The sequence below is a fragment of the Thermoascus crustaceus genome, assembly GCF_041956765.1.
Source record: "Thermoascus crustaceus strain CBS 181.67 unplaced genomic scaffold VTN00scaffold_7, whole genome shotgun sequence".
NCBI lineage: Eukaryota > Fungi > Ascomycota > Eurotiomycetes > Eurotiales > Thermoascaceae > Thermoascus > Thermoascus crustaceus.
The window spans coordinates 186,512-200,604 of NW_027192533.1; the positions used below are offsets into that span (position 1 = coordinate 186,512).

The 14,093-nt window shown below is 52.2% G+C and overlaps 4 protein-coding genes across 4 annotated transcripts; 2 read left to right on the forward strand and 2 right to left on the reverse strand.

The window, feature by feature from the left end:
- Positions 1–803: 803 nt before the first annotated feature.
- Positions 804–2,374, reverse strand: VTN00DRAFT_9114 (uncharacterized protein; the record flags this gene model as incomplete). The annotated part of the gene is made up of 3 exons (XM_069436039.1): positions 804–1,281; positions 1,353–1,738; positions 1,877–2,374. 3 exons carry the CDS (start codon positions 2,372–2,374, stop codon positions 804–806), a joined length of 1,362 nt encoding a protein of 453 aa, XP_069284699.1.
- A 1,310-nt stretch (positions 2,375–3,684) lies between these two features.
- VTN00DRAFT_9115 (uncharacterized protein) lies at positions 3,685–6,413 on the forward strand (the record flags this gene model as incomplete). The annotated part of the gene is made up of 2 exons (XM_069436040.1): positions 3,685–4,275; positions 4,332–6,413. 2 exons carry the CDS (start codon positions 3,685–3,687, stop codon positions 6,411–6,413), a joined length of 2,673 nt encoding a protein of 890 aa, XP_069284700.1.
- Positions 6,414–8,334: 1,921 nt separating this feature from the next.
- On the forward strand, positions 8,335–11,721 carry VTN00DRAFT_9116 (uncharacterized protein; the record flags this gene model as incomplete). The annotated part of the gene is made up of 1 exon (XM_069436041.1): positions 8,335–11,721. One exon carries the CDS (start codon positions 8,335–8,337, stop codon positions 11,719–11,721), a length of 3,387 nt encoding a protein of 1,128 aa, XP_069284701.1.
- Positions 11,722–11,923: 202 nt separating this feature from the next.
- Positions 11,924–13,192, reverse strand: VTN00DRAFT_9117 (uncharacterized protein; the record flags this gene model as incomplete). The annotated part of the gene is made up of 2 exons (XM_069436042.1): positions 11,924–12,955; positions 13,061–13,192. 2 exons carry the CDS (start codon positions 13,190–13,192, stop codon positions 11,924–11,926), a joined length of 1,164 nt encoding a protein of 387 aa, XP_069284702.1.
- Between the last annotated feature and the right edge of the window lie 901 nt (positions 13,193–14,093).

Sequence of the window (14,093 nt, forward strand, 5' to 3'; positions counted from 1 at the left end):
ACGACACCGGCTAGCAGGGGAGAGACCAGGGGCAGTGGAGTTCGGAGACTGTATTGCCGGGGTTCTCGGTCCTTGATCCATAGACCTAATTTCTCGACCGCGTTAAAACCGCATGCAAGTGCTGGCACTGATGTTTGATCGTCAAAAAAGTCGACCTTGAAACGGACGCAGTGTCCCATCGTGGTACTCTCTTTTCCGTGTGCCACATCTCCGGACGAAGAACAGTTGTTCGAGTCGCTTTGTGGTCTGTCACAGCGCCCAGGACACCAGTTCAGCACGTGCATCTCCAGGAACTCGAGACACGACAAGACTAGTAGTCAGTTTGAGAGAACCATCTCAATTCTGTAGTCGTCTTGAAAAGATCGAGGCTCAGCCAGCATACTGCCCTATTGCTCGGGGCCATGCCGTCAGGAGTGCTGAAGACCCGGCTGCTGGTGTCTGAAGGACAAGTCGACGACAAACCGCCAGCTCATGCTCCATAGCAGGTAATTCCCAGCCTTTACACTGCTCATCTACAATATATTAGACGGATATGAAACGGCAGCCAAGATCGCGGGGTGGCTGCTTGTGGCACCCTGCGGTGCACCCTGGCGACGTTCCCGGGCATGCCCAGAGTTTCATCAATCTGGCGCTACGGCTACATTCGATCGATCGTGCTGTCTGCGCACTAACCATGGTCCCTGACCCCTGGTGGTGGATGGACCTCTTTGGGAGCTTGCTTTCTCGTCTATCTGATCCTACGATCGAACACGGATTTCTTACGCAGCACACCTGGTGCCGGAACGGGTCGAACCGCCCGCCCTCTAATTTTGGTACCTTCCCGTCTCCGCCGCCATCAGGGCACGGCGCGCTACGTGGGCGAGTCGTCGCACTCCCTCCGCCAATTTGCAGGCTTCTTCCCATGAAAAGCAGATACGCACGCCGTCGTCGAAGCGGTTGTTGACGTTGGTAGTGTCTCCGCATACCTCAAATAGATCTCCACTGGCAATCTTCAGGTTCTCTTCCTCCATGGCACGTTGTGCCAAGTCGTTCGCCAGCAGCGGTCGTGGCAGGTTGAGCCAGATGAAATAACCTCCCGCAATTTCCTGCGGTTTCGAGGGGAGGGTGAAACCAAGTGGAAGGAGATACTCACGTACCGCGGACATTGTGCGGTGATATCGCTCAGCGTAGGCTGGCTGCAGGACATTTGCGATGTGATTCTGGAGAATGGATGTTGACAGCAGTTGATCGACAAATGTTGCCGTCAGCTGTGATGGGGCTCCGCCAGATCGTGAAGAACCACTGCATTTACCTCGAGTCAGCTCCTGGTCTGTTGTCATAGCTGAGAGAAATAGCATTGCATGGGGTAATACGTTTGGGATAGGCCATATGCGACCTTCTCAGTACTCTCAGCCCACCCTGTTCTGGCACCGGGACCGAGAAGTTTGCTGAAGCTGCCGTTGCTGATCACGTTGCCCCATTCATCTTGGGGTCCACCGTCAAGGTAGCCATCAATATCAAGGACCCGCGGAAGATACGCCTTGGTCGGATACGGGGTCGCAGAGTCAGGGGCAGACGACCACTGAAGGAAATCGTAGACATCGTCGGTCACAATCAGAGCGTCATACTGTCGCGCAAGCCGCACTAGCTGTTCTCGTCGTCGCAACGACATGACCTTCATCGAGGGGTTTGCGAAAGTAGGGGTTGCGTAGATGACGTATTTGTATATCTTCCTCCACGGTCGCGGTGGCTTATATTTCTTCGGACAGGACAGTCAGTCGGGCGCCAGGGATCCATCGATCTGCACAGGCAGTCTTCCGAAGGGGGGGATAGCACGTGGAACAGGATACCTGCAGGGGAACATGCAGCGGCATCCAGTATAGATAGCCTACCGTACCGGCTCATTTTTCCCTTCCGCAATCGCCTTCTCTTCCGTTTCCTTCAGTCCTCGTTCCAAGAATTTGATATCGATGCCCTCCTCATCCTCCGGTACGGCTCTAAGACGGCCGGCGAACCCCGCGTCGTCGAATATGCGACATGCCAAATAGTACGTGGGCGCCACCATCCAGATGTTTCGAGTGAAAGCAGGGTCGGTGAAAACCTGGAGGATGCATGCCAGATTCTGGCTGGCCCCGCCTGTTATGCAGATGCGGTCCTGAGTGACAGGTTCACGCGGATGGTAAAAGGAGGTCAGCCACCTGGCCACATGCTGGCGAAGAGGATGGTAGCCTTCGTCTGGCCCGTACTGCAGACCGGGTTCGTAGATGGATGGTGTCGAGAGTGCGACCGTGGAGGCTCTGGAGAGATCAGAGACGGGAAGAAGCGCGGGGTTTGGCCAGCCACGGAAGAGATTGATATGGTCTTTCGGTCTAACCGGTGCGGCTGGAGCCGCCATCTTCTTTTTTATTATTGCGTCGCGTGCGAGCGCTGCTGACCTCGACGAGTGATCTGGGATGATGACCTAGGAGACATGCCATTGTGGTCAGAGAAGGGAAGACCGCTCGACAACGGGCAAAGTGAACTTCAGGGTTGCTTACTGTACACGTATGCCGGACGAGATGAAAGTCCACCGGTCAGTTTTCTAGAAAAGATGATGCTGCGCACGAGGAGAAGCAAGGCTGCGCCGCTGATCGCCTGTCAAGCAGTGCGTACGGAGTGCAGTAGTTCGGAGTGCGGACGGATAGGGAGGGCTTCTATTCATAGCTCTCGGTCGCGAGCAAACAGGCCCGTACCGGCGGCACGCAGACAAACGGCGCGCGTTAGCGCCAGGCCGGACACATCGCGAGGCGCAACACAGCATGAATGCCTGGTCGTCTACTTTGACTGTAGACGGCTAGGGTCCGATGTAGCCGCAGTCGAGCGCTTCCAGTCGAGCGTCAAGGGCTAGGGGCGTGCTAGTTCTCGCGGCGTCGGGGCGTTTCCCACGTCATCAGGTCCTGCTCCCCACATTGTTACTGTATGGAATGGAATCACAGATGGAGCACGAAGCGAGAGACGGAAAGAAGAAAAGCAGGCTCCAGACCCAGATGGCTTGCCAGAGCTTCCGGGCAGCTGTATGCAGGAGGAGAATTCTTTTCTCTGCTCGTCCTTCCTGTCGCTTGGGTCAACAACACCCTCCGTGAAGCCCGATTCTCTCTCCTCCTAGCCTTCAGCCGGTGGACCGCTGATGAGCAGACCCCCTCTCCACTCCCTCTCGTTCGTTACATTCTTTTTCGTGGCCCCTCGGGGCGTCCCTCTCTCCCTGCTTGCAAGCTCCTTTCACCTTTCCACTCCTCCCGAGTGCCATCACCTCGTCCTGACGCCATCTACGTTGGGTCTCCATCCCTTGGCTAAGCCTCAGTACGAGTCGCATTTTGTCTTGGCCTGTCAGTCCTCCAGGCGGCCTCCACCGGAAGCCTGTTGACCAAATTCTCCGGTCAATGCGTCTCTCTAGACTCTAGCAGCGTCTTTTAATAGTGCTCTCTTATTCTCTCCTTCCACCAGTGGGATCTTCCTCCCTCTCTCCTCCGTACGCCATTCATCGCTCCTTTCTGCAGCCACCGGCGCCGATCCATTCCCGCTGCAGGTCAAGATATCTGAGACCTGCGTGAACTGAGATCCCCTTTTTTGATGTCCAAGTGCTGTACATGGTAACGTTCCTGCCCTCACTATTCCCCCGTGTCCTTTTGTTACCAGGGACTCACTTGTCGCAGAGCCCACTCTACGATGTTGTCCGCTCCGGCCAAATCGGCAAAACGCATATCCTCCCTTTTCTCCCTTGGGTCTGCAAAGGATAATGGCTCCTCTTCGACGTCCCCGTCGGGATCCCCGCGCCTCAAGACCACGCCTGATCACGTTGGCCAGGACAGGGTGAGGAGCAATTCACGACCGACCCGCCATGTGTCGTCGCCCCAAGTCCTGTCCTCGGAGACCCGGCCCGTGCAGCAGACCCCTGGTGCTGTAGACGATCTAGACTTAAACTCGCCTCTTCCCCCTCCCCCTTCCTTACTCGCTGTCAATCAGGATCTGGCAGATACCGCCGGCAACTCCCCAGACAGCAGACCCCAGAGTCGAGGCAGAAACAGACCGTCCAGTTCGGGAGGACTAGCTCCGTCAGGGTCTGGACCGATTCCACGCCCCGGAACACCTAGCGAATCGAAGGCAAGCAAAAGACGGAGCTGGATGCCTGGGAGATCGCGAGCGAGCTCTGTGGACAACAGAGCCAACAACACCAACAACCAGATGCCCAATGCATGGGTTGCTGGTTTAGACCAGAAGGTCCCTTACGACATTGGACCTCTGCTGAGGGGTGAACTGGTACGTGCAATTCATATCATCATCCATTGAAGCAATCATTGCTTACGGCCTCAAAGATCCCAGAGCTATGGAACGAGCAGGGGGACACGTTCGTTTATTTGTTTCCCCAGATCACCAACAAACCTCCGTCCTTCAAGGTTGACTCTACAATCTTCTCCGCCTCACCATCGTTGACTTATCTAGCCCGAGGCTCCGATCCAAAAGTCGAAGCCCTTCGACAGTCGACACGGAACCTCTCCATCACAAGTCCAACCTCTCCTGTATCTCAAGAACGCTGGCCGGATAATGATAATGACAGCTCCGGTAGTGGAAGGATGGCCATGGTAGATGATAATCCGGACGAGCTTCAGCCACTTCACCTCTATCTTCCCATTCCTCTGAACAGTGATGTCTCCGACCAGCAATTCAACTTGTCTGCGGAAGACGCCGAAACCTTGCTGTTGTATCGTAATCTCTTTGCGTTCCTGCTGGGCCAGGCTCTGATTGCAACGCCGCAGCACCCGACTCTTTTTTCGATATTCTGGGATGTGGCAGGGTTGTTGCAACACTTTGAGTTCTCCAACCTGGATGGCTCGAACTTCGGTGAAACAGCAACAACAAGCTTCGCAAATTACTGCGATGAACTGCACCTTGGGGATGTCAGGAAGAGTCGCGAGAAGACCATTGAAGCGATGGTCCTGGGAGAGCGCCTGCGTTACTATCCACTCTATCTCGAGGGTTTTGTCCATGGCGTTGGCAAATTGGAGGAGATCAAGGCATTGAAAAGTGTGAAATGGGAACTCATTAACCCGGTCACCCGGCAACGACTTGAGCGTGGCTTCATTGACTTGGACAACCGAGTGAAGACCCTGAAGGGAAAACTAGAAGACTTTGATTTCCCTTCTATGTTTTCGGGAATCGCCAATTCCACCATGTCAGCGGAAAGCAAGGTTGTGCGTTTCAAGGCATGGAAGGCCGCCTTCCTCTCTTTCAGGAAGTTTACGATGCAGTATTATCGTCAGAAGTATGGGTCGTGGCCCCCAAAGGCGGGATCGAAAAAGAACGATTTCGAAGAGAGTGGTCTGAATAGACTGCTGTTAAAGGATCTGTACAATGATTTTGCGGATCTGTACGACATGCTGGTCGATAGAACAGCTCTGACCACCCGGACTGTGGACATGGCAGCAACTTCCGAGGCCGAAGCGACGACTGATGTACAGGAGGCCACGGCTCGAGCACTGAGAATGATCATGAGCGAGTATGACCGAAGCACACCACCTGTACAACCGCCAATCCCGTTTGACATTCCCCAAATACCGAGTCTCTCGTCGATCCGGAGGAAACCAGTGGACCCTAAGAAGGAGGCCAAGGAGCGTACAAAGAGGCTCAAGGATGCAGACATCAACGAGATTCTCATGGGATCTTACACTCGCGACAGTTTGAAGCCAACGCCCTTCATAGAGCACTTCATGCAGTTTGAACGGCGCAGCGCCCATGGGAAGTGCATCGATGAAATTGCTGACAACAGATGCGGGCAGTGGCTCTTCCTATATGCTGTCATTCAATCTCTGCCCTTGCTGGTAGTCGATGTGCCTGATGTAAGATACACCGAAGGTGTGGAATACTTCCTTTCCGTGGCGCCCCGTGGCGGAGCTCCCTGGATTCACAATGATCCCAAGACGGGACGCAGCTGGTTTGGTGTTGCAGGCGGACAAGGCGTTGTGAGTCTACCTTCCGATGTTGTTACTAGCAGTGTGGAAGGTATCTACCGTCGCAGCCATTGCTGGCAGGTCGCCGAACAGTGGGTTGAGAGCGGTCAGATGGTGGATATGCCCATGCCGGAGGATAATGGGTATGATAATGCGTCATCATTCTCATCTCCGCCCCCGGCTCCGCTGTCTGTCGGGTCATCTTCTGACCAGCAGCCGACGCCTCTCGTGGGCCCAGGTGGGCTTACGCCTCCCCCAGTCATACCACGATCAGGCTCTCCAGGTGTGGGCCTGCATAATCATCGCCTTTCAATCAATCCTGGACTCGAAGCCCTTCCATTGCCTGTGGGTGTCTCGCCCGTTGAGCCACCCCAGACGCCCGCTGGCCGTCATAATCCCAACATGAGCTTTGATGACATTCTGAAGGAGATGCCCCAGAAAAAGAAATGAAATGTGTCTCCACGTTGTCCAAAGGAATCTCATGAGTATCAGCCATTCTGCCTGCAGAGTGCACCTCCAACAAAAGAATCGCACCATGTCTTTTTTTTCTCCGTCCAGTTACGCTTTGATCTTTCCCCCTTTCTTCCATCTCTTGTATGAGTTTTGCCGCTGTGACTTTTTTCTTTCCAGCCACGATTTGCATATTGGCGTTGTGAAGTCCTTCAACTCCGTTCTCTTTCATGTTGTCTATTCTACCATATTACCTCTTTTTATTTGCCTCGGGTAATTTCTGTTTCGCAGCGCAGCCTTCTTCGCATTTTCTCTTTCTCGACGTCTGGGCGTATAATATCTAATGTGGAAGTCGGGCGGGGGAAGGAAGGCGCAATGGAGACATCGTGTGTGGTTTGATTTGATTTGAAACAAACGAAAAGGGGGAAGGATCTTCTTAATATCATTGGCTGATATTATTATTCTATATGTGGGTGGGTGGATGGGATATCGAAGGAAACCTTAGATATAGTTCGGACTCGCGACTTATCAGTCACCAAACGAGCTAAAAAATTCTTTTTTATAGTAGTCTTGAAAATAGATGGTCAAAGGAGAAAAACGAGGAAAGAATTGAATGAAATGGGGCGTCTCTGATTAATGCAATGGATATATATGTAAGGTTATTGTCATGAGCTTTTTTTGGTGTTTGTATGTATGGATTTCGTGTATGTTAGCGTTTTCTACCCATTCAAAGTATTTTGAACGTATAGACCGTTTATGTATATGTATTTATCTATATATGTGTCATCCCATTGATGTCTGAATCAAATCTATACTTAAGGAAATTAGGTCCATGGGAAGGGCGCGTGATGGATCTGGAATTCTCTTTTGTCAATTGAATGCCCCGTGTCTGGCGTCGTTCTGCACCTGTCGTGATCTATAAACAACAAAACTCTTCTCATTGTTTAGGTATCACGAGAATAGAAGAGGTATAGGGTATACTTGAATATAATAGATATTTATCCTCATGTCTGTCCGTAACGCGAGGCAAAAACGAGCAATGGGTAGGTATGTAAAATGATATATTAAATCTGGTCAGGAATGCAGACAGGTAATATGTACATAGTTCGTCATGAGAGAAGAGCTAACCCCTATTTTTAGCGTAATCTGACTCTGACCTTTTTTTTCGAATCATAATAATGGTTGAGCATCTCGCGTTTGAGCTCGATTTATCCCCTGCGGACGGCTGAAACTTCCAAGCGAGGCTAGTTTAGCGGGGTAGGTTAAGCCCCGGGCCGCCGCTAAGCTCGCACCCTGCCCATGGATCTCTCCAGGCCAAGCCATGGAGATAACAACCACGACATTGTACTGCGAGTCTTGTCTCCTACAGAAACAGTCAGGCCAGCAGCAAGAGCCCACCGTCGGTTTAACATGTTTGCAGATCTAAAATAATGTGGTTGCAGCTTTATGGCCCAAACCATGCACGGCTTGCAAGCGAGCAAGCTGAGAAAATCATGGACGGCTCGTATTCGCTGCGGGAGATGTTCAGCACTTAAGGGGGCCGGGCTAATCGTGCATTAGCTCGGGATAACTGCGCAATCAGTGGTGATGGCAGTGATACTTGCGGATTTCCTACGTATCTCATGACTGATCCGATTTGGTCTTTTTTCAACATTCTTTCAGGGCGACTGTTCAGCTCGATATCGTTTCTGACGACAACAGTCATAATGCTTTGAAAGCTACAGATCCGGGTCGAGCGCCAGTTGACTCTTTTCTTCGACTGTCGGGTTACGCGCGCCGATCAAATCCGATGAGCGAAAGGCCAGCGCTTTCGAATCGAATTTGATCCAACCACGTCCGAACCGTCGAACCTCCGGCTCGTAAATCCCTACAACATGATGAAGTGAGCCGCAAGCTCGGAGGGGAATGTATATTCTGCACCATGTCACGATCGAGGTCAAGTGTCGCAAGCGATAGCAATGATCGCTTGGAGCCCAAGCTGCTGCGAGCGGCTGGGAACGACGATACGGAAGCACTGAAGCACATCCTCGAAGCGGCTCGCGAAAATGGCCAGTTCAGCGACAATTTCCTTCGGATCGGACTCATGAGAAGCTGTGACAAGGGGAGTATCAGGGCCATGCAATACCTGCTGAGTCAAGGCGCGAAGACGGACGTTGAGAGCAACCGTCTTTCTCCTCTTCTCCGGGCCGTTGAGCGCAACCATGTTAGGGTGGTGCAGCTCCTGCTTGACAACGGAGCGTCGCCGGAGACAAGAGACAAGAAGGGTAGAACTGCGCTCATGACGGCTGCGTGGAAGAACCATTGGCACGTTCTTCAGCTTCTCATCTCCCGGGGTGCGGACGTCAACGCGAAGGATGTGAAGAACAGGAACGTCTTGCATAATTTAGCCGCTGATAGGCAATGCGACTGGGGCGATGATGTCATAGAGTTGCTGCTGAGGACGGATTGCCAGATTGATGGCAAAGACGCGCAAGATGAACTAGGTCGCACGCCTCTACACTGGGCCTGTGCGACTGGGAAAAGACATCTGGCCGAATTGCTTCTTTCCAGGCCCCATGGCTCTGGTGCAGATGTCAACGCTATCGAATCGAGAAACAAGACATCCCTTCATATCGCTACTGCTCACGACAGAGATGACATTGTGGAGTTGTTGCTCAAATACCATGCAGACGTCAATGCGAGAAGTGACGGGGGCTGGACTCCACTCCACAATGCATGCGACAAGGGCTGCGAAAAGATTGTTCGCATACTGTTGCAGGCTGGTGCCGACATAAACAGTCAATTGCTTAACGGGATCACGCCACTTCACCTTGCCGCGCAGGCTGGCCATCGAGAGATTGTTGAGTGTCTCCTGGAACGAAAAGATATAAAGAGAAGAATACGGGATACCTTTGGAAGCACACCCTTCTTGCGAGCAGCCCAATTCAGACGAAAAGATATAATCCAGCTTCTGGCCCCGTTCAACCACGTTGAATCTCTCTCGGAAGATGCAAAGGGTGCCTGCAAAGGTTTCCAGGCGACCATCGTTGACTTCGGGAACTACCACAACGAGAACAAAGTCACGAAGACAACCGTGTTCGACCTGCTCTATGCTAAAGACCCAAAAAGTCCGCACAAACAAGCTGTTAAAACGCTTCCGGATGACAGCGAGGTGACCAGCTTCAGATGGATCCATCTGCCCGCCAACAACATGGCATGGGTGGAGGCACTTCTCACGAAGTCATTTATCGAGGAAGGCGCAAGTGACGTTGAAGGCTTCAAGGGTCTGGAGAGGTCCTTTAATAACCTGCATCGCGGACAGCGGACGCATTCTCAATTCATGAGACCACTCTGCCAGAGCACCCCACGAGCGCTTCCGGTCAAAGAACAGCGGGAATTGGAGAAACACGGGGATGTTTTTATCCCCAGTATTCTTCTAAATGTAAATCCAGAAGTTATGCCCGTTGAAGCTCCGGGAAAGAGGCAGAAGCTGCCTGGAGGCAAACTCGAATGGGCGGACAGCTCGTCACAAGATGACGGGGGAAAGAAGGCCAAGGCCACTACGAAGCGCAGCAAAACCGGCAACGACTCTCCAAAGCCCGAGCAGAAGGGTAAAGCGAACACTGTCTCTTACAATAGCGATAAGTACCGGCGTCTACTTGGATCACCCTCATGCAAGGATACTCCCAATGCTGCCCGGAGTAATATTTGGATGTTCATGCCATACCTGCATTTTGAAACCGCCGAGCGACGGTTGAAGATGCAAGAAGCAATCCAGCGAGCGGAGACGTTGAACTTCCGCCCAGCTCTTTCGAAAGCTCCTACACATGACGAGATGCTTATCAGGGCACACCTCATGTCTTCTTCGACCGCATCGTTACACGTGCGCCGCACGCTGGACCAATTCTTCTTTCCCAACATCGACACCCAAACACGCGATCAAGATCAAGTTGTTTATCGCTACCAGACTAAAGGGCCTGACCGTAGAAAATCTTGGAAAGAAGCGAAGATCTTCATGGTGGATCAGCTGTGGATGTGGATATTAGGTAAAAATCTGATCGTCACGAGTTTCCCGCAGCGGTGGGAGCAGCCTAAGAATGATCCACTGAATGTATTGGATGGGATTATTGAGGATATCAACTCGAAGACTAGAGACCCTGTCCGATCTGTGTATGACCTTGCCATTGTTATCACCAGTCGATGTTCAGGTATCTTTGATCGCCACAGGATGGGTGATGAAGAGTATCAGTTTTTGGATATGTTTGAATCTTCTATAGGCATTGCGACGGATCGTGAGACTATGCTGTTCAATGAGTTCAACGTTGCGTCGGCCCAAGCTTCCGAATGGCTGAAGCAACATCGCAGACCGAATCGCTTCATCCAAACCTTGGAATCCGCGTCGAGAAACCAGGAGCACGAGGATGACGACTCGGATGATGAGAACCGGGAAGAGCAAAGCCAGCAACCTCTCTTTGTCGACAAGCTGCTCGACATCGGTCAGGAGACCGACCTTCTCGCAGAAGCAAAAGACATCCGCGACGAACTAAACATGCTCCGCACAATCCTCGAGCACCAAAAGCAGGTCCTGGGCGACCTCCAGGAAGCCATCTGTGAGATCTACAACGGCGAGTACCGCTCCCAGCAGGAGGCGAAGAAGCGCTTCAAGGAACAGCAACGGACCATCGACGTGCACCTTAAGGACATCGATCGCATGGACAAGCAGGCGGAACGGATCTACTACTCCATCACGGACCTGCTCGATCTCAAACAGAAACACGCCAACGCCTTCGAGGCACGGTTCGCTCGGGACCAGGCGGCCGGAACCACCCGCCAAGGCAAGACGATCATGGTGTTTACGATCGTGACGATTATTTTCCTTCCGCTGTCGTTCATCGCGTCGGTGTTTACGATCAATATCGCGGAGTTCCCGAAAGACGAGAATGGTTCGGAGAGCCTGCACCTGTCCTACGTCGCAAAGTATATGTTTGGGATTGGGTTCGCCATTTCGATCCCGCTTATCCTTCTTGCTCTGTCGATAGATGAGATTGGGGATGCTTTCCTGATAGCTAGGAAGCGAATCCGGAGGTGGAATATGGGGAGGAAGAAACGAGGACAGGATCCTGACGATATTCCATCAGGGTCATTGGAGATCGAGAAAATCTTGAGTATGTCAAGACCCAGTAGAAGAAGTGTGGAGACTGAGTTTGCTGGAAGCTTGCTACCAGTGTCGACTCGTGGGACAGCCAGGAGCGTAAGGGAGAGGATGAATGGGATGGCAAAAGCGCCCTTCAGGGTTAGAGGCAGTGTCGACGTCGATAGAGAACATTAATCCATTGGAGCCAGTGCTCTTATGGAGCTTTTGATACCCCTATGTACAGTACGTTGGATGTCTGAGAACGTGAGGTTGACCCGGGCATGTCTCAGGAGACACTCTAAGGCAATCTCTGAGATGAAGAAAAGTCCCCCTTGGGCAAGTGCTAGTATTTTCCAAACCGATCCTGGACATGATGAATATCTGAGTGTCTACCTCTCTACTCCTCCATATAACTCGCCCTCCTCAACGCCTCCTTCTGAATCCTCCACACTGGCTCCCCCAGCCTGATAAACGCCTCCCCAAACTCCTCCAGCACCGTTTCCAGCGACTCCTCCTCCCGCAGACTCTCCGGGGCAACCTTGATCGATTCATCCACCGCAGCACACCCCTCCACCGTCGCCATCCACCACTCCCACTTCCACCTCTCCACCGCCCTCCGCGCCTCCTCACGCCGAGGATCGACCCCCTTCGCGACGAGATAGAAAGAACCCCTGTCCGTATGCTTCCTGGCGGACTTGAAGAGCCGCACGTCCTCCGCGAAGAGACTGAACGAACGCAGCAGCCGCAAGCTGTTCCGCGACGCGAGTCGGTGCAAGAGCATGACGACCGTCCCAGTCCCGCCGGGTCTGATCCGCTGAAGGGCCAGGATCAGCTGGGCGCAGGCGAGCCGGGTCACTTCGCGGGATGAGCGGGAGGCGCGTTCGTGGGTGCGGAGGACCTGGCCGTCGCAGAAGATGAGGTCGAATGATGATGATGTATTATTTCTGTCGTCGTCGTCGTCGTCGTCGAAGAAGGGGCGGTCGTTGGAGAAGGCGGCCCGGTCCGGGTGATCCTCCGGGATAGGGGGGCACCCGGGAGCGGCGAACTCCTTCGCGAGCATCGTAACGTCGCGGAACTCGACCTGCACGTTGGGGTCGTCTCTGTTATACTTGAACAGCATCCGGTGTCCGCCGTCCCGGGTGGGCAGGCTGATCCCGCAGACGTGCGCGGATGGGGAGTACTTGAGTACGGTCGCCGTGTATCCTCCGGGGGCCATGCAGAGATCGAGGACGCGGAAAGGGATGTTGTTGTTGTTGTTGTCTTGTGGACTTGTTGTTGTTGTTGTAGGGATGATATTCGCGGCCGCCTGAAGCTCGTCGCCGATCTCCCTCATCATCTCGAAGAAGAATCGCTGCTGTCTGGTGTTCGCGTTGTCGGAGCGCTGTCTCTGCTGCGCGAAGTGTTCGTCTGCTTTGGGATTCTCCCAGCCCTATCGTATCCAATATCAATATTGGTGAGTACGTAACTAGCCAGGATAAAAAAAAAGATGATGATGTGAATAGTAATGAGATTATGGAATCGATATACATCTTACTTTCCTCTGCAGTTCCACCAGCTCCCGAAATACGGGGACTCTCTCGCAGAGAAAGTTCTTGATGATCACATTCTCGCCCTCCTTTTGTTGTTCCTCTGAGCGACCGTCTGCTCTCGCGGTCATATCAGCCATGGTGATATGAGCAAAAGCAGTCTTGCAAAGTAATAGCAACTATAGGAAAGAACCATCATCATCATTAGCAGTGTACGTATAGTTTCTCCGTCATCCAGCACAGTGTACATACCGGAGAAGATTCCAACAGAAAAAAAAAGAAAATGTCAAGAGCACACAACCCAGAGTAGATGATCTTCCCTGTAAAAAAGCAAGTCAAGTGGCCACAGTCCAAATTTAAGTCAGTCCCTGCTGCTCAATAACCAGGGGCTTTATAAAACGGCTACAAACACACATCGCACACTTGGCATGCTTGGTGCCACTTCCCGCGTGTATGTACACGCGTGCATCCATTCGACATCGGTGTAAAACAAAGGTCCATTTCTTTGTCGTAGGAGAACGTGGCTCTCTGTGGTAGGATTATTCCAGAAAATGTACTAATTGGATAGAGTCAGATAACAATCAAACAAACAAACAGGGTCTGGACACCACTCTCTGTACCCATCTCATGCGGAGACGTTGTGTTTCAGATCATGAATTGGGGAATGGGGGTTGAGTCAGCTCTGTTGAAACTAGGTTGACAACGATATGAGAAACACAAAGGGGAAGTCAATATTTGACCCAAAATGACGATGCTGCAGGATGAAGCATCAAAGTTTTTCGTAGATTGTATGAAAGAGGACATATACTGTTTGTTGAAAACGACAAACGAGGAAAAAGGACATGGTACTGTACAAGCATCATCAACGGAAAACAGGTAATACATTCTCTGTTGTTCAGTGGAAAGGAACTCATTTTTACAAGTAATTTTGGACACTTCTGAAACCGCACAGCTCCTTTCAGGCCACAAAAGCAGGGCCTAGGGTATGTATGATCTAGTGACCGACAATTGAAGGAGGAAAACATATAGTAAAAAGGTCCA